The following is a 24972-nucleotide window of genomic DNA, read 5'->3' on the forward strand; positions in this document are numbered from 1 at the left end:
CGATCCCAATACGAAGTTCGCGAACATCAGGGATATCCATCGGGCTCAAATCGAAGCGGGTGAAAAGGAGGTTATCACGGCTGAATCCAGCGACTCTGAATGCCCTAGTGAGGCTGGCAGCTGTATTGTAGTGGGTGTGGTTGAGGATCAATAGTTAATAGTAATGAGGAGGTTGGGTTGTGATCCCATCGTTTTTGTGGTGCCAGAAACAGGGGGGTGCCAGGAAGTGGGTATGTTGACTTATACTGTATCCTCATCCAGTCGCCTCTACTCGCATCCAGGCTACCAAACTACTCAGGGCCTTTTGAAGTTGGGGCAATAGACATCGAGGTTCCCGTCCGTACTCCTCGCAACACAAGCGACTCAGTTTTCGCCAGCAACGGCAAGCCGGCGTTCAACCTCGAGACAGTACTCTTCACTCTATATTACCCAGCCGAGAAGGGTGTCAGGGGAACAGGCCATCACTATTGGGTACCGAAACCCATAAGCCTCACAGCAGAGGGCTATGCGAGGGCCGCTCACTTCAACAACTTCATTTCGCGACCGATATTCACGTTCGCACTATGGGCTCTGGTGGGGAGCATCAAGATTCCTGCCCAGGTTGATGTACCACTTCTCCCTCAGACAAGCAGTAAAGGAAATGAGAAATTGCCCGTCGTGGCGTTGTCTCACGGTCTGGCCAGTTCCCGGGCAGATTATACGCACTACTGCGGTGAGCTCGCGAGCCGTGGAATTGTCGTTGCTGCTATCGAGCATCGCGACGGCAGCGGCCCTGGCTCGGTCGTTACAGCTACGGACGGCGAGAGCCGCAGGGTGATGTACCTCACCAAGAATGAACTCAGGGGCGGCAACGAGATGAAATCTGATGACTTGAAGTTTGAGCAGCTCGCCTTCCGACAGGCTGAGATTGAAGAGACGATAGCGGTGTTGCAGTCACTTCACGCCGGGAAGGGGTCAAAGATCTTCGCAAACAATGCCCGCAAAGAAGGCCGCGGCCTCGCGGACTGGGAAAATAGACTCGATTTCTCCCAGACAGTCATCGCAGGCCATTCCTTTGGCGCAACGGGGGCGCTACAGGCTCTCAAAGGGGCAACATCAGACGAGAATCCGGCTGTGGGAGGTATCGCTCTCGACCCAGGGAAGAGCAGCGGACGACTCAACACCGATATCGACGTGCCCGTCCTCATCGTCCACTCCGACTCTTGGTCCAAGACGAGCACACCCTTCTTCGGCCGTCCGCACTTTGACACGGTCAGGGATATCGCGAGAGACGTACTGAAGCGCGTTGGCTCCAGTTGGTTCCTAACCAGTCTGAAGACGAGTCATCCCAGCGTTACCGATGCGCCGCTCATTGAGCCTTTGCTGCTTCGCTGGACTACGGAGGCTACGATTGATGTGCGACAAGGGTTACGGGAGTATGTGAGGGTGACTATGGAGTTTATGACATTTTTGAAAAACGGCACGAGAGACGGCGTCTTGTCGGAGGGGGTAACACATGAGGAGTACGGGAAGGATACGATGACGGACGAAGAGAGGGCGAGAATATCCAAAGAGACGACGAAATACTGGCAGATTCACGTCGCGCCGCCTCGTGAAGTGTAATGAGAATGTCATCTCATAGTCGGATGAAGAAAATGGATGAGTTGTTACTATTTGAAATCTTGTCGATTACCGCCCGTGAAGTCTCGAGGAAACGACTGGGTCAGGATGTAAGACTGGTTCGCCTCATGTCTTTGCTACTCAATCTGCTATTGGCCTCGAGTGATGATCTTCAATCCTCCAAAGTCACACTGCACAAGTCAGGCTGTCTTCCTCCCCCACTGGCCGTGAATGGGAACTCGAGATTAAATCTCACATCGAAAGACATCATCTCAGTCAAAAGTGCACATCAATTCAGATCTAGAACAGAAGACTGAACCACCCATTCTCGATCTCCCGGCATGTTCCGCATATCCGTCAGGCGACAGATGGGTGCCCAGCCTCTCAAGCCTCATGAGTCTTGGTTCGTTGCCGAGCATCCCAAGCCAAGGCAAGCAGCGTCAATGCCGCGCTCCCACCCTCCCAACCGGAAACGATACCCCAGTCCTGTCGCCAGAACACGAAGGCGGACGTCAAGCGCATTGGGATGGTGGCGAGGAAGAAGGCGCGGTTGTCTTGGGCGGCTGTCAGGGTGTAGTAGATGCCCATCGCAATGGCGGCCAGAGCGTTGCCGTTGGCTGCGGGGAGAGCGGCGGCGGGGAGGTCTAGCGCCTTGAGGGAGTCGTGGGGACGGAGGAGGGAGTGGACTCCCGCTGCGAAGGAGGAGAGGCCGAAGACGAAGATTGTGAGGCGCGCCGTGTTTGGTGCCATTGTGCCGTCGAGACTACCACACTGCCGTGGGCTCCCCGGGGTCGAAAGAGGGTTGGTAATCGTGCTTATGTCCGGTCGTCGGATGAAATTGAGACTCTTGAGGAATCACATCTAGGGAGAAACTCTGGTTCGACATGCTACGAGTCCACGAGAGGATGGACTGGAGTAGACTGGGTCGAACTCGCCCTCCCTTCGGGGCTCCCTTCGGGACGGGGACGACCCGAGCGGAGGGAGACGAACCTGTGGAGTTTGTTCTTCGAGGGGGTCGCACTGGGGGTGGTGTCTCTGGGCGGACATGACGTGCGATATGTGGTTAGCTGGAAAGTCTAAAACCAATACGGACTGGGTCATCACTGTCACTCCGCTAGGGAACCCCTGAACAGGACGTTGTGGCTTCACTGGCTTGAGACATTCTGATTCCAGGTATCCGGAGGACCTTGAATTTTGGAAGTTTTGGGATATTGTGGCTTTTGAGGTGGCCTGATGCTCTTTTGAAGGGCCTTTCGACGTCAATGTTCAAGGCTAGGCTGTTGTGACCGTGAGGAGAGCGGGATGCCTTTGAGGATGGGATTTGTTTCGTTCTCTAATTTGCGGCAGGGTGACATGAGGCTTGGCGTGAACTCTGGAGCTTCAACTTTGTGTAACCGGGGATCAAATCCCAGGAATATGATTCGATGGCCCGATGGGTTGAGATTGGCAAGGCGAGCATCGCTGCATCAGATCATACTTTGGGGGAACTCATCCCGTCGGCAGCGTGGCTTGACCACCAGTAAACTTCGCTCTCGCGTCTGCTGGCGGGAAGGAAACGCCTCATCGCCGCCATGAATAAGCGGCCAATTCCGCAGATTCGATAAATGAGGCGGTGAAGGATGCGGCTGGCAAGCTACAAGAAACATAAAGGCCCAAGACATGCTCCAAGTCGAGCGACAGACGAATGAAAAAACGGCTGGGCGGGACGGTGAACCGCTTGAATGGGAAAGCATTGGTGAGACATGCGCAAGTAGCGGAAGCTGACGTGAATATCTACACAACTACTTGTCCACTATGAGTCTCTGAAGCGTGTGTGATAGTGTAGGTATGTGGTGTGAGTAGGTCTGCAATGCAGTGCGGCATGCGGTCGTAGTACCGTACCGACTGTACCGCACCCGCGCAACCGCAGACGAGACCAGACTTGCAGTGGAGGTTTTCAGTCTCCCTAGGTTTGATGGGTCCGAGACACGGCCGGCCTGCTTGTAAACCAAGACATCGGGGGCCCGGTGCAGAAGTGAACGTCAAACGTCAGTGGCAGCATCGTCGGCGGCCTCTGTATGTTGGGTTTTCTGATAACTGACCATGCAGGGTTGGAGGAAATATGTGTGATGGCGTGGTGTTGTTGCTGCTCGCCGGTTCCAATAGAATGCAGGCAAAGTGAGGTGATGCATCTAGAGACCGGCTGGTCGAGAAGACGAAGCGAGGAGAGAAGATGTTGTCCGGTCTGTAGACTCGATACTACCTTAGACCATAGGTCGGACGAAACCGTCAGAGAAGAAGAGCCGCTTACCGAATTTCGACTTGCCCCAACACCTCAATGGCACCCTTCAGACCTCAACTTGCCGAGCGAGCACCGAAAAGGGAGACCAACTACCATGCAGATCTTGAAATGGGGAAAAGCCAGGCGGATGGAAATGTGAGAAAGAGAATTCCTCCGAGTCCGTGCCCTAGAGCCAAAGTCAACTACCGGCACGTCCATGTCAGCTTACCTTTCTACATTCCCACCTCGCAACACATTCTTCCGTCCTCTTCGTTGTGGTGTCATTGATATCCAGCCTGAATATCACTACGACCCTTTTCTTGAGTCTCACGGCGTCATCTTCAACAGACGATGCCTTCTCTGGGCATTCCTCCGCGAGACTGGAACAAGGTCCAGGCTCTAGCATAACGGCAAAACGCCCGTCAGCAATCATCACCATGTCCGACATTCCGGTTAGACGTGCCGTGTGTCGACCACATCAACCACAGTCGGGCGATAGAGCAAGCGAGCAATCAAAAGCCGCGCAAGTGTCGACTTGGGTTCCCAGTCCAGCTGAATTGAAGACATCAGACATCCCGCGACGCATCTTCAAGCCCGGTCGTCCGATTTTCTGGTTCCTTACTCTTGTCTCCAGTCCGACGAGGCGGACTCCCTGTCAATGCTTCCCGTCTAACCGAACAGCAAGACTCCAACGATGGTGTGTGGTGTGTGGTCCTTCCCGCATCTTAACTTGAGACAGGTTGGGGGGCAGTAAGAGACAAGAAAAAACAACCAATGGATGCACAAGGCGTCCGGGATGAGATTGGAGAATCGATAGGTGGGCTCACTTCACCGAGTGTCGCCGGCCAGCTCGGTGTGGCTGGACCATCTTTTCTTCTTTGTCGATTCTCTCTTTCGGGGCGTGAAGCAGACGCTTGGTGGACGGGAGGATGGTCCTCGCCTCGGTCCTTGACGAATCGCAGCTTCGTCGCAAAATACCGTCCCCCCCAAAAAGACCATACCAATAAGGGGAAAATGAAAAAGCAAAGGGACCAAAGCTGGATTTTAAAGGACAAAGCCAAGACAGGATCGGGCCGCAGGTGGGCAGCGAGCCGCCGCCGCCGTCGCCGCCGTCCCCTGCTGGGTGCGCTCTTTTAATCAACTGCTTGCTTGCTTGCTTGTTTGTGGTGGTTCCGTGTGTGTGCGGCGCATACATTACCAGATCTCGGGGTAGAGAGCCCGCTCCAGCCGGCCGGACCTTTTGGCGCAACTGGGAATGGCGTCGAACCGTTTGGTGTTGGCGCCGGTGCGGGTTCGTTTTTGCTTCTCTCCCGTCTGGTGTCTCTTGATGGGATAAAAGGGGGCACTTGGGGGCGGCTCGGACTGCAGAACGGCCCCCTCCCCCCCATAGGTTTGGCGATGCTGATACGATCCGATGTTAGTGTCATCGACGGCCGTTGGCATTATTGCCCGACTAGTGTAATGTGAGTACAAAGTCTCTTAGTCTAGTGTGTGTGTGTGTTACTATGTATACCTATCCGTAATAAAAAGAGCTGAGAGGAAGAGAGGGAAACAGAGAATGCGAAACTGAGAGACTGAAAGTTGGTGTGTGTGCTCGCCGAGCCTGTCTGCTCACACCCCCCGGCCGCCGACCGTCCACACATGAATCGTCCAGTCCAGGTCCATTCTTGGTTCCCGATGGTCCCTGTCGAGAAGCTGAGGCCAAGTTTGGATTTTCTGTCGCTACGCGCGCTTGCCGCACCCAAAATTCGATTCACGCTTTAACCCCCATTTAATATTACCCATCCAAACCAAAACGGGCAGCCCTAACAGTAGGTAATCTTGTCTTGTTTCCTAAAGTTTCCCGCCGTCTCTTTCTCTCTTGATTGAGTCTTGCGCCCCTCTCACCCCCAGTTCCCAGTTCCCTTGCGACACCAACGCCGCGGCAGACATCGGTGCCTGCATCTATACAGTCGTACATGACGCCATGCACATCGTGCATCCACTGATCTCCTCTAGTTCCCAGTTCGGGATTGGTAGCAGCAGGACCGTGGGACGGGGCACGGAGACGGGAATACCAGATATCACCTTGGTCCCCAGAAGGCCACACGGCCAAATCTCCCGTTCTGGTTTTACCTTTTTCTCAACAGGCTCGACAGGCCCCTGCAAAGCGGCAAGCCTGGCGGGGTGGGAAGAAGAATAGTTGAAGGGTTCAAATGTTCTGTTGTCGTGGCACTCCGAGAGCCGTGATTTGCTGGCAAAGTCACCACCACTCGCAGCCAGAGTCAAGCCAATTTGCGAGACATGGCACTGCATACATAGCACCAGATCATATGCCCCGTCCTTTCCCCCCCTGGTTCCGGTTCTGCTTTGGTTTGGTTAGGTCGAATTCGCGTCCCGTCTGGTCTGGCCGGCCATAGTATGGAGCATGGAACCGTTTGGCATGGGGGCCCGTATGGGCAAAATAACGAAAAAGTATGGCACGGCATCGCATGGCATGGTTCGGCGGCGGCCACCACATACTTTATGATCCAAGGAACGGCTAGGCCTGGAAGTATCGCCTCGAAAATATGACAGAAGTTGGTGAATGGTCACGAGCCGGCCCCTGGATCCCTTCCTCATCGCTCAAACGGGCATCTTGCAGCGGAACAGCCCTGGATGTCGAATACACACCCTAATGCTTCTAGCCTCTGACCCCGCAAGTCGCCGCTGGCGGCATTCTGCTCTCTTCGTCTCTGAGGTCATGGACTGCTCTCACCCACACCACCCTCTCGACAAGTGTCGACATGGAGTGTGAGAGGAGTGGGAGGGTCCTCCGTCTCCGTCTCCCGGCAATGCACATGCTACAACCATGGGATTGCTGGAGCTATGTGATTCTATCCCCCGGCCGGGCCCCTCCCCTCCATCTCATCACCTCCCCTCAGCCAGCCATATCCATAATCCATACCATACGCATCCATGGTCCAGCACCTGGGCCCTTGTTGGTCTTGACATACTTCCCAGCAAAGCAGATCCCAACAAGCTAAAGTAGAGTTGGACCGACAGGACCGGCCGGCCGGCAGAAGGGCCGCATCTCTTACTTCCTACTCCCCCGTCCCACTCTTCTCCATCCGTACCTATCTCTGAGCTCTCTCTTGCTCTCTTCTGTGCGTCTCGTGTTTCTCTCTCACTCTCTCGCTTGCCCCCTTCTAGTCCCCTTCTTTTGCTGCTTTTGCTGCCCGGTGGTACGACGGATCGACTGGCAACTCGTCCACGTACGCCTCTACGGATACATCCATCCATACACCTTGGCCTTCGCCTTGCCGTCAATAACCTGACCTGCAGGCCCGGCCACCGCACCCGCATCCCCCGTCCCATTCATTCCCCCTTCTCTCCTCGGACACGACCGACCTCCAATCAACCTACCCACCACCCCCTTGAAGACTCACTTTGTTGCTAATGCATCCGTGAGCTGACACATCCGGGGAAGGGCTTCCGGCAACAGAACCCAGAACCCAGAAATACCCCCCCCTTCCGAGGCCGTAGAGAGCCTCAATGAACCTTTTTCTTAAACCATCGACCCAAACGGCGTCGTCTCCCCGTCGTTCACGGTCCCCGTCCGTCCGTACGCCGTCCGCTATCATCCCGGCAATGGCTTTCGCATCGTCGCCCGTTGACTCGCCGTCGTCCTCCTTCTTCGCCGCCGCCGCTGCCGCCCCGGACCTCGACGGCCTCGCCCAGGCGCCAGCGTCCGTCGCTCGCGCCATCCTCGTGGCTCTCTGCGATGACCGACGGGTTCGAGCCCAGGCGTTGAGGCAGCTTGAGCGGCTGCTGCGCTTTGAGGCCGATGTCCGCGAGGAAGAGGAGGAGGATGGTGTCAAGAGGAGCCCCAATTCCGTCTCAAGTCCATCAAATCCAAAAAAGAGAAAGGCAACCGGCGAGCCCAAGATCTGTGTTCAGTGCGACGGCATCTTCACGGCCGACGAGAACAGCTTTGGTTCATGTTGGTACCACTCAGGTAAGCAAGCAAGCAAGCAGAGCGTGGAAACCCAGCGACAGCAGCGGGAGCAGAAGCAACGAGAGACTGGTAGAGCCTCTTCATCTCCTTCCAACTCTATTGTTGCCTCATTTCCATGCCGTGCATCTTCTTTTCCCAGCAGAAGTACTACGCTGTACAAGCTGTCAGAAGGGTATCTTATTCTCGTGGTTGAAGGGTCATACTGACTCGTGCACCCACCCCTCTGTTTAGGCGAGCTGGAGCTTTGGGATGAGACGCAAATACCACCAACAATCTGGGACGACGTATCGTCAGACGAGCTGGACACAGATTCCAATCGCCTAGAGTATCCCGCAGCGTTCCGATGGTGCTGCTGCCAGAGGCTAGGCGACAGGCAAGGCTGCGTGCGCGGCACACACGAAGCCAACCCGGATAGGAGCAAAAAGGGCCGCGGCAACGAGCTGTCCGATCTCGAAGACGATCCGCTGGAGCTTGACGACGCCTCATCGCAGGAGTTGGGACCGCCGCCGCATCAGCAGCACTACACGATCTCGAGCTCACCGACGGACGCTGGCCACAAGGCGACGACGGCAACGATGACTGTGAGAACGGCAACCTCGCTGACGACAACGCACCATCACCACCAACAGCAATGACGTTCGAAAAAGGTTTACTTGGATTGTTTATTATTTTAAGGACGTGTTTATGGTCCATGTCAGAAACGAACTCGCTTCCTGGGTTCCCCTCCTTTCGGCCTTCCGGACGAGACTGGTTTTGGTAGACCGGTCAAGGAAATGATTACGGTTTCGGTCAATCGGATGGGCTCCCGGCCTCCCGACCGATGGTGGTCGGTCAACCGGTCGACAAGGCCACGCGAGATTGAAATGGATTTTTTTAAGGTGCTGGCAGGGCTGTGAACAGACGCGAAGGGAGTCAAAGCGGCAATCAGGCACAAGTTCAAAAAAACCGGAGCAGAGCGGAGCGAAGCAAAGCAAAGCATTTTCCTGGGAGAAGGGGGAGGCATAGCATTTGGCAAGTTTGATACAACAAGACATTTGATGGATGAAGCGAGCAAGCAACATTGAAATTGGTTGGACAAGAAATTGGAGGGGGCGACACTACTGTACTTTGGGGGCAGCTTTTACGCCCAACCGACCACTTTGTGCCTGACTTATTGGCCAGGCTGGCATCTCATTGCCTCGCATGAGGGTATCCTCGTACATCAAAGACATCACGAAATAATGGAGGCAGAACGTAAGAGCATATCATTTGTATTTCAGTGGTGGAAGAATCAATGAATCGAGGGCCACTAGGGGAAGAAAGGCGGCAGCAAAAAGAACGGGGTGAAGATAGCCCACTGCACGCAGAGAACGTCGATTTAGACAGACGAACGGGGCGAGCCCAAGTTTGCCAGCGATGCAATTTACCTTACTTCTCGTTTTCACGAGCCAAATTACAAAATCATCCGTGACATGTACTGATCATTGATGAGGTGAGAAAAACAGCGCGCAGCCCAATGAAGGCAGCATTCCCAGGATCGAGATGGCTCGCATTTTCGCCTCATGGGACTGGCGGTGGCGGAATTCGCATGGTTCGCCGACGACGACAACGATGGGGTGGTGAGACGAACCGGAAGCGTCCTGCCCAGAGCGGTCCGATATCATCTGCAGCAAGCGCTCAAATCTGCAAGGGACACCAGAAGCGGCTTAGCAATCCCGCTCCAGGGAATATAAAGCTTGCCAGCCAGCAACGCAAGTACGGAGTACACACGCCAGACCGAATGAACCAGTAGGCTCGCTCCCGGTGGTCGCACAGGAATTATGTCCCCCCAAACCCGGACCAAACTCCAGAGAGGGTCGAGAGAGTGTGTGTGGCTCTTAGGGAACACAAGACGCACCACCTACAGGCTACTTGCCTTTCGTCAGCTAGCCAGCCGCTGGACCGTCTCTGGGGCCATGGGTAAATGCCCTGTACTCTGGACTCTAGAGACTGAAGAGCCGTAAGCTTGCGGTGCCACAGCAGGGCTTTGTGTGCGAGGAATCCAATGAGGCCACCTGGCGAGCAGGGATGACCCTTACCATCCGAGATTCCCCGGCAAACCCTGATCTACGGGAGGCCGGGGAGGGGGGCACGGGGGGAAGACGGGTACGGGTAAAAGAAACGGGTGTCTGTGGCAGTTGAGTGAAACCCCCCGGCCGTTCAATTCTGATAGACAAGAATGAACATGATTCCTGAAAGGAGAGAAGTGACCCTGGTGAACCCTTTCGGAAACTGGTTTGCATCCCCGTCATTCCGGGTTGGGGTGAGTAGTTGTGGGACTCCACGGAGTACACTAAGTGGGCGCGGTCTAGATGGCACTTCTAGAGTGTACGCAGTTAGTTGCTAACGTAGAAGCCCCTCGAATGTCCACGAAAGGTAAAGCTTGCGGACCATCTATAACGTCGAGCAAGTTGCTTGGAATTTGATTAAGGTACTCACATTTCAGATCTCACATTTCCTCCGCGCTTACTCGGATAAGCTCGACTACCAATTCCAACTACTTTACTCTACTTATCTACTGGGCCCAAGAGATTGGTGTACGAAGTAAAGTACCAAGCTAAACACCAATTTACCCCCGTTAAAGTCCGACATCGCAAAACACTTCTTTCCCGGCCCGAAGAAAACACCAAATTATCGGCGCGACACGCCAACGGCAACCAAGAAATCAATGGTTGATCAAGCAAGACAGCGAGCCGAACAGACCGCCGCCCCAAATCGGGAAACGGCGGCCATGTTGGAAGCCGTTTCGGGCACCGATGCCCGAAAAGTCTTGTTCGCACTTTGCAGGGAGGATGAGCGGGTCCGCCGGCGAGCCGTTGACCTGTTGCAGAAGATGCCAAGGACGGATGTCTGCGCCAACTGTAAGGAGAAGTTTGATGTCAACAGGAACGCTCCTGATGCATGTCGTTACCACCCTGGTCAGTATGATGGAATTCCACAGTCAATACCGTATTCGGAATGAGCGGGGAATGTAAAGCTTCGTGTGACTGCACGTGCTTGGCGAGTAAAGAGAGGACATTACGCTGACGTGCGATAGGAGACTTTGAATTAGACGAAGACCTAGAGGTCTGGGACACGATCGACGACATTGGACAGTTCTGCGAAATGGACAGCGAAGAATATCGAGCTGATGTTCCAGAAGGCTTCAGGTGGAGCTGTTGCCAACGCGTCGGCGACGTGGAAGGTTGTCAAGAGGAGCAACACGTGGCCGTATTGGAATACCCCCCTTTGACATTAGAAAGATTCGGTGAGGGTCATCATGCGGTGGAGATTCCAGGGCAGCAAAGTCACGGCAAGCGCAAGGCTGAGGAGGATATTGTCGGCATGGCGCAAAAGACAAGGACGGTTTCTTAATTTTCGACAGATATGACCCGGTGACCTTTGTTGGCGTGCGTGGAGAATTTGAAATGCGGCTGGCTTGTCACTTTGACAGTATGCGACACATCATCTCGTTCAATATCGCCGAACATGGCAATTGCCAAGCTCTCAGCCCTTGAAGGATGCCATTCCCGCATTTCCGACCAAACAGCTGACAGCTCTTTACTACGTGGACCACCCGGGGAACTTATCACACGCAAATCCATGTGGGGATATGCCCGAGTAAAGCAGCGATGCCCTGCGCTGAGAGGCTCACATGTGAGTTGAGGGCTGTCAGAAGTCTCATAGACTGGCTGACTCGCTGGCCTGTTGGAAAGATCGCCGGCTGACAGGACTTTCGGTGTGATTCCGATATGTACTTGTACACCTGAGAAGGGAGATGGGAAGATAATACAGCGGAAACGACGGGCCGGATTATAAGCCCCAAGATGATTCGAGAGCCTTAGAAAGCACCGACAAAAGTTTAAAGAGTCAAGTCTGGTCACATAAATAAGACTTGACAGAGTCTTGAGGGCACTTGGTTGAACTGGGTACCGCGAATCATTCCCTAAAATATGGATTCGGGTGGGCCTATTGCGGGCGCCTTCAAGATAGAAGTGCCCGCTGCAGAACCCACCGCAGAAAGTGAGACGGGCCAGGCCGTTCGGACTACCCCCGCAGCATTTGCAAAGTCTTACAACGCCGTGAAGCTTGATACCGGCTGATTCCCCGAGTCCAAGAAGAATTCTAGACCTTGAGGTTCAAGATAGTTCAACAGAATCGTCTTAACAGTAGAGCATTTGCACGGCGAATTAGGACCTCAGATCGATCGCCGCCCACATGTCCTCGTAATTAGGCGATTGTGGAGACCATTTGATGGGTAAGAGTTCTCATTCATCCCTTCAGAGAGAGGATCTGGGACCTTCCGGATTGTTCCCGAGTTTAAAAAGCCCATCTATTCGAGATGGAAAATACATGTACAGAGATTCATTTTGTGCGCTTTTCTGGGGGTTTCGTTTGTTATTACTGGTTCTTCTCAAAACCTTTAAAAAGTATATGTGTAGCTCAAGCTATCGGACCCATTGCTGAGCTCTTAGAACGCAGAAGGACGAAGTCCAAAAGCCAAGACCCAACTCTAGACTCTTGTTGTCGTTGTTCAAGACCGGATTTCTTCAGCTGTGCTCACCACCGTCTTTTCACGGATGAATTTTCAAAAACTTTTCAGACTTGGCTTTGTGGATCAACTCTTCAAAGGCAGAGTTGAAAGAGTTCATACCACGGCCCCTGCCACGAGGGAACTGTAGATTGACTTTGAGATGTCCTTCATGTCTAGCAGTCGGTAGAAATGTCTCGCGATTGCTTTCAGTTGGAGCAATCTCCCACTAGTCTATAGATCCATGGAATCGCATTTGAGACACCGATCCTCGTTCGAACCTTTTTTTTATGTGTCTCATCGAGTCATCTCACAGTCAATCGACCCTAGGCCTGCCACATTTGATTTTGGAATTGTCAACACGGCTCTGTTAGCGGACAAATACAATGATCATGCAGCCTAGACCAGGGTCCTCTTGAATATCAGCTGCTATGTCTCTGAAGTAGGTTTGTCTCTATGAGACTTTACGATAGAGAACTGATGGTCTTAGCATGCCTGATTATCTCGCAGAATCGAGAGAAGCCGAACGGTCATCTGATCACTCCCAGAGTCGGTCCAACAAGCGAGAACGTCCCGAATCTTCTCCTGGTTCTCCCCAGCAGCCAACCCCCAAGGTGATGGGTCTTCGTTCACTCAAACACGGCTGTATCAGACTTGAACTGACAGCGAACACAGAGACTCAGAACTGAAGAGCCTAGGAAAGAGGAGTCTCCGTTGTTGTGAGCCCAGATTTCATCCCAACATCTGTGAACTCGAGAATCACGCTAACATCGTTGTAAACAAAAGCCGGCTTCCGCCCGAATTACGGAACGAGATATACCGGATCGCTTTCATCCGTTCGACCGTCACGATCACCGCTAAGGTGGTGTATGGCTATACCTGTGGCCGTTCTAGATTCCGCTGGAGGCGCAAGAATGTGCGACATCACGATTCATGGAGAACAACCGAGTACTTGCCGGTTGCCTTTCTCAGAGCCTGCAAGCAAGTTCATGCCGAAGCGCGGGCGATTCTGTACACCAACTACTTCGACGTGCAAGATATGGAGACACTCGTCGTTTGGTTGAAAGACTTGGGGACCAATACTGCCTGCCTACGAACCATTGTACTCCAGACCGAGCCTCAGGGATGGTTGCCGTCATCAACTCCAAGCAGATACCGGACTCAGCAGACCCGTTATCGAGAACTGTGTCGTAGGGCTGCGAGGATGCTAGCTACTGCCGAAAATCTCCAGACTCTGCGGATGCAGTATTTTTACAATCTTACATGTATGATTGCTGGCCCGGCTCCGAGGGGAACTTTCAAGCGACCTGGACCTGTTTCTGGCTGGATCGGCATCGCGCGTCGGGTTGCGGAGGTATTTTACCATGATTTTCGGTCGGTGTACTCCAAAGGTCTGTCCCGTGGCCACAGTCCGGAAAGGCTGTGTCATATTTTACAAGTTAGCCGGAATAACTGGTGGTATTATCGGCACGCATCGAGTCCGCAGAAACTTAATGCCAAAGAGGCAAGAGAAGCTGAAGAGGAGGTTATAGAACATCTAAGGCTGCTGCTGAGGAGAAACCTCGAAACTCGCCTGGGATATCGAGCTTGAAGAAGATTCATAATTACCAAGCAGCAAGTCGCCGCACTTGAAATCCGACCTAGGCTGGCCTAAAAGAAGCCAATGGCATGTAGGAAGCAGAGGTGGTGCTACAATTGAAAGATAAGACTAGGTGACTAGAGTCATGATGGCTTTATCTGTTCCGAAGTCGTCTTGAATGATACCGAGTATTTTCATTACGGTCTGCAGCTTGAAATGATACAGTCTCACTCACTTCTTTTCCATTTAAAACAACGTCATCGATGAAGCCGTTTCGGCGTCTCTCCTTTCACAATCAAATCTTTGTCTTGCAGCTCGAACGCGCGCCCAGGTGAAGCACGATGCAAGGTCGCCATAAGGAAGAAAAAGCAGCAAGGAGAACTTTCTTCAGTCTCAAGTACCTTTCAGGCAGCAAATTAATAGATATGGACTTTTCATTTATATCAAAGCGGCAATTCATTACTACTCAGCAGAAATTTGCCATCTACGGCCTTCAGTTCGACGCAGCACTACAAGCATCAAGCCGTCCAAGTTAGTAACTGGTTACCAATGATTTCACGTTGAATATCAGCTGACTTTCTAAACTAACATCCAGAGACAAGGACTGCATTTCATCTCCTCAACTCTCGCCGATATGGCCTCGTTGCCGGTCGTCTCAATCTCGACCGGTGGGATCCAACGACGGGACAGCCAGGGTTCAAACACCTTGCCGGACAGGGTCTGTCTGAGTTCTTTCCTGTGTATGAAATTAAACGATTGCCGATCTTGACTGACATGCCAGATAGAATGCGCATGATAACGGTTCTGGGCCGAGACGCTTTTCCTTTCTGTGAGTTCTACAGCTCGGGCTTTTGTGTAATTGGTTGCCAATATCGCTAATACTGAAGCACAACAGATACCTGCCTGGGGAGATTCGAAACAGCATCTACACACTTGTTCTATCCCCCCCAGATCCGATTTATATCATTGACAGTCTTGTCTCTACCGATATACCCTCGAAACGATTTCCGTTTCGAAGGAAAGGTCTCGGACAATGCTATCTTAGGTGCCGTTTTAGCTTATCGATGCTTCGTACTTGCAAAAAAGTGTTGTCTGAAGCACGTGGCATCGCCTACTACCGAACATTCGAATTTTGGGATGAAGACGCGCTTTTCGTCTGGCTACGCGACATTGGCCCGTACAACAGATCGCATCTCTGCGGGATTATCTTATATGAACTGCGCACTTGTCCAGACACGGTTACCCACAATATGGTAATGAGTCGGATCGCTGCAATGCTTGATAACTCTCCGAATCTCAAGAAAATCGAGGTGGTCGTTATTAGATTCGACGGCGTGATCGACTTCAGCAAGCGGCTCAAGCTTCACAGAGATGGACAGCCAAAGCTGCTGGTCACTGAAGCCCGGCACATAGCTGAATGGGTGTTCTCATTCTTCCGCCCCCTCCTGTGTAGTCCTTCCTTCCGCAATGGGGATCCTCAGCGGTTATCTTCCTTGTTGGCGCTTGACATGCATGCTTATTGGCTCTGCGGGCAAAAGGCTGATTTTCATCGATCGAATTGGACAAAAGAGATGGCGGACGAAGCAGACGCCTCATTCTCTGAGCATCTGGAGCTGCTGCTCGAGAGAAGTCGGAAGAAGAATCTCCGTCGTCGCCAAAAGAAGCTTCAACGACTCGGCCGATGTATTGACCCCACGAAAGGTCCATCACTTGAGGTGGTCACAATGTACTCATCAAGATTGAAATAGAGCCGGAGTTTAATTGAAAGAGGTCGGAGACAGGTATGCTGGTAGCCCTGGCACATCGTCGAAAGAGCTAGGCCCTCGATTGGCTGACCTCGATGAGCATCGGAGCGACCAGCTTTGGTCAGGTGACACTCGGTGAAGCCACAGATAGTTCAGGCCGTCACGAAGAACCAACAATACCGTGGTTTAACAAGACGGTTTGCTTGGGGCGTTTCATGTGTATTTTGAATAGAACTTTAATCTGCAGTTATCAAGTGTCTCAAACTCTCCGTCTTCTTCGGAATCTACCTACCTTATGACCTTGATGGATTTGACTGGATGTGTTGCTAAAGATGGTCCGACTCATCAAGTCGTCTGAGCCAACCTACTACCTGCCCTCGCTACTCTATAGTCGGAAAGTGGAATGTCAAGGACTGTGTCGTAGCGGGGAACGCCGCCAGAGAGTTTGCCTGCTTGAACAGAACGCGACCTCGAATTTCGTAATATTCCATGCATTTCTATACCTGAGGCTGGTAAAGAGTCAAGGGGTTTCGAAGGCTTCCTATGGTAAGAGCCGAGATCTGTCTCGAATCTTTAGTTCTTGATGCTTTTTGCCAGTGGTAGGATGCAGGTAGTCCCATGCGGTTGGACGACCGCGCGGGTGACAACAGCCACACACTCGCAATGGTGCGCGCGCGAAATAGAAAATCTTTTTCTCGCCGCTTGTAGAAGAAAAGCTTTCCCTCTTGAAACACCACGCAGGCATCAATTAATGACTGGAAGACAAATTCTGCAAAGACCGACGCCTACCTGAGCTAGGTAAGTCAGATGAAACGGGAGCCCGACAACATTTGAACGTCCGCTTTACATCCCCTGACCCATTGGTTTGTAGGCAATATCTTCACCCATGAGCTGCAAAACCTCGCGCAAAACGAAGGCTAGACTTCGGGGAGTCAAGAAGCTTCGCAAGGTACGGCCCTCTTCGCACAAAATTCAGAAGCCACAACGGCGAAGTGTGTGGTCCCCAAGTTAATAGTCGTCTAGCAATCCCAGAATACAGCACGTTACTTCAAACCATTTCGGTTTTTGTATGCGTCCTAAAAAGCTTGGTCATCAGACGTCAACGACTGACTTTGCCCTGCAGGGACTTGCCCTCTGAGCTTCGCAACAAGGTCTATGAATTTGCTCTTATCTGCTGCGATGCTATCTCAATCACCAGAATCCCTCACAAGGAAGGATGTACCAGTGGAAGAAAGCTCGCCATCCTTCACCATCGAAACTGTAGACTAGCGAGCCGAGACACGCATCCCGTTGCCGAGCTCTTTCAGACTTGCAAAAAGATTCGTCACGAGACGTCGTTCATGTTGTACAACAGCAACGCCTTTGGATTTGAGGATGTTCCGACACTGATACTATGGCTCGAAACGATTGGACCCGCAAACCGAACCGTCTTGCGGAGCCTTATGATTGAGGGGGACTGCTGCTACGGACAAGCCTCTATAACATCATGGTTGGATCCGTTGCATATATACGACCCAAGCCCCTCGTTCCTGATGGCTCCCTTCCGCGACCCATACCGAGAATTGACAGCCAGAATCGGCGAACTTCTATCAGAGTCGATGCTTCTCGAAGCTCTGTGCTTGCCGTGCGGCTACAGCTTCTGGAGGCTTCCAGTTCTGACACTTCGGCGGCGCGATCCATATCCAGTGCCCTGGCCAACCCATATTGCGCGCCGCATCGCAGAGACTCTGTTCAAAGATTTTCAAGGCTTTTTCGAGAAGCGCCTTCTATTCGACGCAGACACGGAAAAGCTTTCCAACGTCATCAAGGTCAATGTCATCTGCAGAAAAGACCGCAACAAAACGTGGAGTCCAGCGGTAAAGGATGTCTTGACCAAGATAGAGGAAGGGGCAGGACACTTAAACTTATTACTCAGGCACCTTCAACACATACAAGTCGGAGGCAAGCCATGACAATTCTACCTCCATGAGATTATGTAGCAGGATAGGGTACACACTTGACTATGGAAGGAGTGGACGGTCGAAGGATCTTTCGAAGGTAACGAGATTTCTTTGCTGAATCAAGCCAGATATCTGCAACAGGCGGTAAACTACCGCAAAGGCTTCTTCAGCATGGGAGATCGGTTATCTGTGTGTGCGTTATCTGAGGTCTAGACAAGTAGAATTGAAGTCGATCCAAGTTATTCGTGTCAACAAGCGTCTCCTGAATTGTCTCGACAAATCGTTGTTGGAGGAGTCTCTCTGGTCCAGTAGTTGCAATCAGTTCATCCCATCAATGCACATCACGAACTCAAAGTTCAGATCGAACTAGTAGTAGTGCGTAAGGCAAATCCGGCGGCTTTCGAGTTCAAGTTTGAAGTTAGCAAACGCTAGCCCTCTCGACTATTGCTTATCTCTTGCTTCTCTGACTCTCGTGGGCCGATGCATCTTGCGGCGCTGGCAAGCATCAATCCGATCGCATTACCTAAGCACCGAATGTGCTGGAGCAATGTTCAAGATTGGGAGAGCCTGTCACTATGCCATCAAGAATTCTCGGCAACCCTTTCCCTGGGACATATTGCGATGCAAATCACTCTGCAATTCCAGCAGGGCCATCTCAATACTGTAAAGAAGCAGCGGTCGGCGAAGAGCGCTAGATAGTGAATCGATAATGTTTGAGTTTCCATGACTCCACGTCGCGATGGTTACGTTTCGGATCTTCGGAGTTCGTACGTCGTTCGTCGAGGCTCCGTCCGGATCGAAGTCGGGCGCGCTAGCAACTGCCACGGTCAATTCTCAACTGTTTGCAAACAAGACTTGTAGCAAATGGTCGCAGGACCCTCTGATTGTAATGTTCCCGATGGACGAAAGTTGAGAAGAACTGACAGTAAGTCCGATATCGTCATAGGTTTGGAGGCCAGCTGCAAAGTACGCGGGCATGGTTGTTTGGGCGGTCGTGTCCCGCACTAACGTGTTCATGAGACGTACTTTTAGCAGAAAGATTGGCTAACAGAGAGACAATGCCGACAAATGTCTCGCGTTGCAAATTGTTGCATTTCGATTAGCTAAGTGTCAGTTGTGAAGGGATGATGGAGAATAACCGCCAAAGATTAGATAACCTTAACGCCTTGCAGATCCGACACGACTCATTACGACGCTGCGAAACTGTGTCAGGTATAAACAGCAAGAGAGCCTGATTATCAAGATGAAAGAAATCTCAAACCCGAGAAAAACGTGGCCGAGACTAGAGAAACCGAAGGTCCTCCCGGCCTCAGAACGCAATAAGCATTTCGCTAGCGCCCATGCACCTCGCTTTCCCGTCTCCACATCATGGCAAGGCGCATTTCTCAATGGCGCCAGAGGGCAGATTCCCGAAGCGCGTCTCGAAGCCTGAAGGCCCGTAATCCCCGTCAGCGATTCCCACACCCGGGAACCAGAACCTCGTCCGGACTCCAAAGCATGGAAAGGGGGAGGCGGCGGCGGCGGCGGCGGCGCTGAGAGCCCTGTTTATGGTGTTTCGGGGAGTTGCGATGACAAGTGTCAAGCCTCCTTGGCGCGAGCCGCCCAGCCCACTGGTTTGAGGCTTCTATGGAGACGACAGAAGCTTGGAGGGGAGAAGAAAGAGGCGAAGGCCCAAGGTCTCGAAGCAGCAGAGACATGGATAACTTTATTGGGTGGATACGCGTATGCTTAGGCCATAAGGTTGTTGGTGCTCCGATTCTCTAGCGCCAGTTTTCTTCGTGGCTTTGTCAGAGAAGAAGTGGGAAACCGAGACCGAAGTGCCGTTCGCCCTAGGGGGCCGGGGCTGTGCTACTTTTATCTTTTCCCCCAATCCAAGTTCCCCAGCGACAATAGTAAGGTATAGTAGTAAGTAAATACGTGTAATCTGCGGTGTCTGACTGCACAGCAAAGAGTGAAAAAAAGTGTCCGCACCCATGAACCGAGACCGAAGGCATTCCCACACAATGCGCAGCGTGCGGCTGTGTTGAGGTAGGCCCGACACTATGGGAATGCGTATCGAAATTTCTTTCAGGATACGGTCAATACGTGTAAATGCGAGATGCAGCAGAATGCGAGATGTTTGTATATAGATTGACTGTAATCCGGATGTTGTTGCCGTCTTCCTTCCAATACAATACAATACAATACAACCAACACAATCATTATCACCATCACCACCACACAAACAATCTCTCGGTCTTGACTCAGAATACTCCTCGTCAAGGACAGTCCGAACCAGTACCAACTTCAGTCCTCCTCCCAAACAATCACAATGGGCCTCTTCGACTCCAAGCTCAAGTTCCCCATCCATATGGTCCAGCTTGCCCTGGTCATCGCAGCTCTTAGTCTCTCAGTGGCACGCATCTTCCTCCCCAACCGCCCCAGGGGTAGATCCGGTACCATGGCTCTCGGCATGGTAAGTCTTAAGCTTCTTTTACCCCACAAACCAAGCAACCAACTAACCAAACCTTTTCAACCCCAGGCCGCAAAGTCTCTCATTATCATCGCATACCAAGTCCTTACCGAGCACGTCTCCTCCTTCAAGCGATGGGCTAGCCTGAAAGCCAACCTCATCCTCAACGGCATGGAAGTCGTCTTCTGGGCCGCGGTCGCCTACATGGGCATCCAGGGCAACACACAACAATCCTGCGTGGGCGTCAGCTGCACCATCGGCTGGATCGTCGTGGTGATGGGCATCCTCCTCAGCATCGTCGCCGGCTACGCAACCATCATCGCCTGGCTTGACTTCCGCTACTTCAAGGCCAACGGCGTCCGCCGCGGATCCATGAAGCAGACCGCCCTCGGCAGCAGCAGCGACAGCGAGGCCGGCCAGTCCGCCGAGCGCATCGAGATCCAGCAGCAGAACAAGCCCCAGACGGCCTCCCCTGCTCCTCGTCCAGCCGTCGCCCCCGTGCACTTCAACAACAGCCAGCAGAGCAACCAGTACGACGCGCCTCCTTACGGCCAACACTATGCTCAGCAGTACCAGCAGCAGTACCAGCAACAATACCAGCAGCAGCACCCTCAACAATACCAGCAGAGCCAGCAATACCACAACCAGTACCACAACCAGTACCAGTACCAGCAGAGGCAATGAGGCGGAAGAGAGGTGGACTTTTGAATTGAAGAGGACTTTCTGAGCGATTCAGCATATCCAGCGGGGCGAATTGGCATGGGAATACAGGTTTCGTTTGTTTTTTGGTTCTTTACAAGCGAGTATGAAGCAAAGAGACCGGGTCGGTCTGCACAGCCAAGGGATAATGGCGTTCAAGTTAGATGGGGACTATGGGACTTTAGACCAGAACATCTGGCTTCTTCTTTGTAAAAGCCCTCGGGGCATAGAGACCGCCTCTGCAAAAGCATGATGGCGAAAGAATCGATTTGAGTTTGAAAGCATTCTTTGACAACCACAAACCGTGACTTAATAACGAAACAATAGCGACAACAGTGATGTATTTACTCACGGGGAACAACACTAAGGTGCTTTGAAATAACGTGACAAAGAAATGGGTCAGTCATTACAAGGTAAACTGCTGCTACAGAACAGAAGACGGAGGAGAAAGGGAAATCCAATTCCAGAATCATTCTTTCCATTGTAGCAAATTACAGTCATTACTTTGAATGCCTGGCTCTAGAGCCGTCTGGACGTCCGAACAAGATGTTAGAGATCTTGTCTCCAAAAGGAACCACCGACGAGGGTACCTCTTGGCTCTGCTGTCTCCTCAAAGGCCTACGGCTGTATGAACGAGGAGTCCACGATTGGTCATCTAAATCTCCATAACCCGACGACTTGCGCCTGTACGACGGATGGTCCCGAATCACCTTCCTGAGCTCCGCCCTGGTCAAGTTCGGCCCCTCCAGCACTTGGCGCCGCAGCTTGACATCGGACCTGCCGCCAGGGCGACTCCTACCTCTCGTAATGATCTCTCGCAGGGGTAGAGATCGTAGCTCGGCCGGTATCATATCACTCACCTGGCTCACGTCTACCTCAGACCCCTCAGGTCGATATCCAGCATCGTAGAAGAGTCCAGCTAGTTCGGGATACGCATCCGTAAAGTCGTACCAGAAGATAGGGTTGCTGATGGCGGGTGCGTCATGCTCCTTGAGCATTTGCTCTGGACTTCCGTCTTCAATGATACTTTGCAAGAGCCAAATCAGGTCTACTGCAAGCTCATCCAGGAATCCTTCTTCCTCTATATGCCTGTCAACAACGTATGAAAGCGCAATCTCGTTAACAAGAGCCGGCATGGTCAAGATGGTTGTGGGAGAGGAGTCATCCCCAAAGCAGAGACTTACAGTCGGCAGCGTCTCAAAGCTACGCTCAAACGCCATGGTCCTCATTTTAACGGGCCACACCTGCCCTTCTTCATCGGAGACGCCAAGAGTGTCTGGTTCGCCGGGGTAGTTGAGCATACCGCTGGTAGCAGCCGCCCACGCTTTCATGACCTCTTGGGCGTAGGCCGGGCAGATGATTGTAACGTGGGACGGGGAGCGAGAGCCATGGCCGTATGCTATCAGCGCTGCGTCGCCGCAAACAGCATACTGTACATGTGAGAAGGTGCTTCCAAGACGGTGGAGAACTTGGTGAGTTGATGCAGGGCTTATGTCGGGTCTTGGGAGCGAGGAGCTGGGCGCATGCAGATACGACTCTGCCGGAGACTCTGGGGCTGCGTTGGCTCCAGAGCCATACGGTTTACTTGGTGTGTTATATCGCAGTGGTTGACTCTCACTTTGTCCAGACGTTTGCGAGGGAGACGAGGCCATGCTCCTGGTAAGACCGCGACAGCGGCTTGATAGACGTTTCAAGAATTCGACGACGGGGAACCGACTTTGATGCTGACGGGATGCCGTATCTGTCAAACCTGGTGGACTTTCAAGGGGAAAGTCGAAAAGGCCTGTCGTAGAAGCTGTCCGCTGTGTGCGGTTTCTCGAGAAGTGGAGGCGAGTCGACACGGGAAATCGAAAAGTATACCTCAAATAAGAACTCTTGTCAGTTTGCCGAGACTTCATGCCGTGAAGATACAATACAGGGAGGCAAGGAAATGTTGTTGTCAAGTGGTAGGAAACGGGTAAGCTGGATAATAGGTTCTCTTGATTTGCCTCTAGCTGGAGCTTAGGAAGAGATGTAGCTAAGCTCTTATGTAGATGTACGGGAATGGCCCCGAAGTGTCAAAACCCTGCGAACAAGTTGTTGTTTAGTAGGCGACAATGGGATTGAGACTCGGATCTGTGTTTCTCGGATGTTCTGGGACTGTAAGAGAACAACGTGAATTCGCATGCGCTTCGCCTTTGAGCACACCGGGATGCTTTGAGCCTCATGGGTCTAGAAGCAACAAAGGGATCATTCTTCCATTGCATGGTGTGACTAAAACAGATACATTTCCAGTGACGCCTAGCGCAGGGCTTTTGGGGGGGGGGGGAGGGGGTTCGACACTAGGAAAGTCGTACGGTCAATACCTCATTCATGTCGTGGGCCAAAACATTGAGTTCATAGTCGTCTTATGCCTGGCGGGCCCTCTAGATGTTGGGTTCCCGTCCACCTAAACGCCTAATCGTACAGTGCTGGCAAAGTCCTTGTATCCCGCCCTAGACCGTCCCTAAATCATGGCCCTTAACCCCCTCACAACTCCTCTTCCACATCCATCGAGTCACCGTTCGATTGATCCTTGCCACCCGCCGGTCCGTCCTTCTTAGGCATCGTCGCTTCCTTGTCGATCATCTGTCTCGAGACGGACACAATGTTGTCCTCGATCAGCTGCTGGCCGACGTCCTCCAAATGCTTCTTGGGGTCGAGCTTGCCGACATAGCGGGTCTTGAGCTGGTCCTTTGTCAATTCGGTTTCTTCCTTGACGCGCTTCTCATAGCCTTCCGCAAGGCTGACAAGGCGCTCCAAGCGCTCCTTATTGCAGTCGCCCTCGTGTCTGAAGTCGTTCATCTCCAATGCCTCGGTCCAAACGTGCTTGTGCAGGTTCATGAGCATGTTCTCCTCGAGCGCCGTCTTTCGGTAGTTGATGCCGATGGAGTAGTAGTGTCTGTTCAGGCCGTGGATGAGGGCCTGGATTGAGGGTTTGTTGAGGTGGCCCAAGTTACTCGTGCTTTGCCGGGGCTCTTGACCAAGCATAAGAGACTGGGGGTTGATCAGGCGGAAGGCGTCAATGACAACCTTGCCCTTGACGGACTGAATGGGGTCGACGACGACGGCGACAGCACGCGGGGTAAGCTGCTCGAAGGACTGCTGGGTGTTGATATCGACGGATGAAAGCCAGCATCCGAAACCAGGATGGGAATGGTACCATCCAACGACGGCCTCAGGTCTGTTTGCAACATGTTTGTCAGTACATGCGACTGCGATGGCCAGGGTAGGGATGGCGGGGTCCGAACTCACCTTCCGGTTTGTCTCAACATGTCCATCATCTTCATCTGGAAAACAGGGTCGACCGCCTCTACACTAACGCCGGTACCACTTTGGGGCATGGCGAAAACATCTACCACGCGTACCGTGAAGTCGTCGACGAACTCTCCCAGCATCAGACCCATCACTTCCATGGGAACACCAGCGCGGCCGTGTCGCAGCATCTTGAGGAGGGCAAGGGAGGAGATGTAGACGGTCTCGGAGTTGTCGATAAGCTGTGTGTTATCCTGCAAAACCGCGTAAGTATGTCGTTGTAAGGGCCTGGACAATCGGAGCTGTCAAGGCAGCTCGACAAGGCGCGGGATGCTCTTACCGTTCCGGGTTGGCTGCCCAGGCCACCGAGGCCCTGGGACTGGAGCATGTTCCTGAAGCGCTCCATTGTGATGCTGTAAACGTTACTGAAGATGTGAGGATGAAGTGTTGAGCTGGCGTCGTCGAAATGCTGTCGCGGGCGGCGGTTTTCGTGGCGATTTGGAGGGGCGTAGGTTGGGGTGATGGAGGCGGATGGAAGCAGCTGGGTCGTGGAGTTGAGTGGTGTTGACGACAGCTCTGAGCAGCCTGGCGAAAATGGTCCCGGCGGCGGAGCTAGCCTGGTCCGGTACGTACTGCCCGTGCCTGGCTGACAAACAGTCACGTGCTTGACTTTTGGAGCTGTATCAGTGCGGGAAGGAGCTCACCGCAAAAGATAGGGATATCCAGCTTAGTCTAATTCTGTCTCTTATCGAATCATGTTCAAAAACCCGAGGTAATATTGGTCAACAGCAACCCGAATTTTCCTTTTCAGCCTTGAAGCCTGAAAATATGTTGTTGGACGACAGTTTGAGATGTTGAGGTGTGAGTGGTCAAGCCACATATAGTGCCGCATTCGGCTAGACTGGCATGCCGGAGCTCACC

General features: G+C 52.6%; 12 protein-coding genes across 12 annotated transcripts; 8 read left to right on the forward strand and 4 right to left on the reverse strand.

The window, feature by feature from the left end:
• Positions 1–163: 163 nt before the first annotated feature.
• Positions 164–1602, forward strand: CTAM01_15048 (PAF-acetylhydrolase family member; the record flags this gene model as incomplete). The annotated part of the gene is made up of 2 exons (XM_060531047.1): positions 164–230; positions 299–1602. 2 exons carry the CDS (start codon positions 164–166, stop codon positions 1600–1602), a joined length of 1371 nt encoding a protein of 456 aa, XP_060374345.1.
• A 381-nt stretch (positions 1603–1983) lies between these two features.
• On the reverse strand, positions 1984–2349 carry CTAM01_15049 (uncharacterized protein; the record flags this gene model as incomplete). Its single annotated transcript, XM_060531048.1, has 1 exon — positions 1984–2349. One exon carries the CDS (start codon positions 2347–2349, stop codon positions 1984–1986), a length of 366 nt encoding a protein of 121 aa, XP_060374346.1.
• Positions 2350–5053: 2704 nt separating this feature from the next.
• CTAM01_15050 (uncharacterized protein) lies at positions 5054–5302 on the reverse strand (the record flags this gene model as incomplete). The annotated part of the gene is made up of 1 exon (XM_060531049.1): positions 5054–5302. One exon carries the CDS (start codon positions 5300–5302, stop codon positions 5054–5056), a length of 249 nt encoding a protein of 82 aa, XP_060374347.1.
• A 2166-nt stretch (positions 5303–7468) lies between these two features.
• CTAM01_15051 (uncharacterized protein) lies at positions 7469–8470 on the forward strand (the record flags this gene model as incomplete). The annotated part of the gene is made up of 2 exons (XM_060531050.1): positions 7469–7835; positions 8067–8470. The coding sequence occupies 2 exons, from the start codon at positions 7469–7471 to the stop codon at positions 8468–8470; spliced, it is 771 nt and encodes a 256-aa protein (XP_060374348.1).
• A 932-nt stretch (positions 8471–9402) lies between these two features.
• On the forward strand, positions 9403–9606 carry CTAM01_15052 (uncharacterized protein; the record flags this gene model as incomplete). Its single annotated transcript, XM_060531051.1, has 1 exon — positions 9403–9606. One exon carries the CDS (start codon positions 9403–9405, stop codon positions 9604–9606), a length of 204 nt encoding a protein of 67 aa, XP_060374349.1.
• Positions 9607–10584: 978 nt separating this feature from the next.
• CTAM01_15053 (uncharacterized protein) lies at positions 10585–11207 on the forward strand (the record flags this gene model as incomplete). Its single annotated transcript, XM_060531052.1, has 2 exons — positions 10585–10771; positions 10891–11207. The coding sequence occupies 2 exons, from the start codon at positions 10585–10587 to the stop codon at positions 11205–11207; spliced, it is 504 nt and encodes a 167-aa protein (XP_060374350.1).
• Positions 11208–12794: 1587 nt separating this feature from the next.
• Positions 12795–13954, forward strand: CTAM01_15054 (uncharacterized protein; the record flags this gene model as incomplete). The annotated part of the gene is made up of 4 exons (XM_060531053.1): positions 12795–12805; positions 12854–12977; positions 13039–13082; positions 13150–13954. The coding sequence occupies 4 exons, from the start codon at positions 12795–12797 to the stop codon at positions 13952–13954; spliced, it is 984 nt and encodes a 327-aa protein (XP_060374351.1).
• A 413-nt stretch (positions 13955–14367) lies between these two features.
• On the forward strand, positions 14368–15690 carry CTAM01_15055 (uncharacterized protein; the record flags this gene model as incomplete). Its single annotated transcript, XM_060531054.1, has 2 exons — positions 14368–14477; positions 15000–15690. 2 exons carry the CDS (start codon positions 14368–14370, stop codon positions 15688–15690), a joined length of 801 nt encoding a protein of 266 aa, XP_060374352.1.
• An 883-nt stretch (positions 15691–16573) lies between these two features.
• CTAM01_15056 (uncharacterized protein) lies at positions 16574–17639 on the forward strand (the record flags this gene model as incomplete). The annotated part of the gene is made up of 3 exons (XM_060531055.1): positions 16574–16636; positions 16711–16754; positions 16952–17639. The coding sequence occupies 3 exons, from the start codon at positions 16574–16576 to the stop codon at positions 17637–17639; spliced, it is 795 nt and encodes a 264-aa protein (XP_060374353.1).
• Positions 17640–19938: 2299 nt separating this feature from the next.
• CTAM01_15057 (uncharacterized protein) lies at positions 19939–20763 on the forward strand (the record flags this gene model as incomplete). The annotated part of the gene is made up of 2 exons (XM_060531056.1): positions 19939–20082; positions 20149–20763. The coding sequence occupies 2 exons, from the start codon at positions 19939–19941 to the stop codon at positions 20761–20763; spliced, it is 759 nt and encodes a 252-aa protein (XP_060374354.1).
• Positions 20764–21278: 515 nt separating this feature from the next.
• Positions 21279–22430, reverse strand: CTAM01_15058 (uncharacterized protein; the record flags this gene model as incomplete). The annotated part of the gene is made up of 1 exon (XM_060531057.1): positions 21279–22430. The coding sequence occupies one exon, from the start codon at positions 22428–22430 to the stop codon at positions 21279–21281; it is 1152 nt and encodes a 383-aa protein (XP_060374355.1).
• An 856-nt stretch (positions 22431–23286) lies between these two features.
• Positions 23287–24697, reverse strand: CTAM01_15059 (Mov34/MPN/PAD-1 family protein; the record flags this gene model as incomplete). The annotated part of the gene is made up of 3 exons (XM_060531058.1): positions 23287–23980; positions 24052–24305; positions 24392–24697. Coding segments are annotated over 3 exons (1254 nt in total), but the record flags the coding sequence as incomplete, so codon positions are not given.
• Positions 24698–24972: the final 275 nt, after the last annotated feature.

This window comes from Colletotrichum tamarilloi (genome assembly GCF_030869305.1).
Source record: "Colletotrichum tamarilloi strain Tom-12 chromosome Unknown Scaffold_145.1, whole genome shotgun sequence".
Classification (NCBI taxonomy): Eukaryota; Fungi; Ascomycota; class Sordariomycetes; order Glomerellales; family Glomerellaceae; genus Colletotrichum; species Colletotrichum tamarilloi.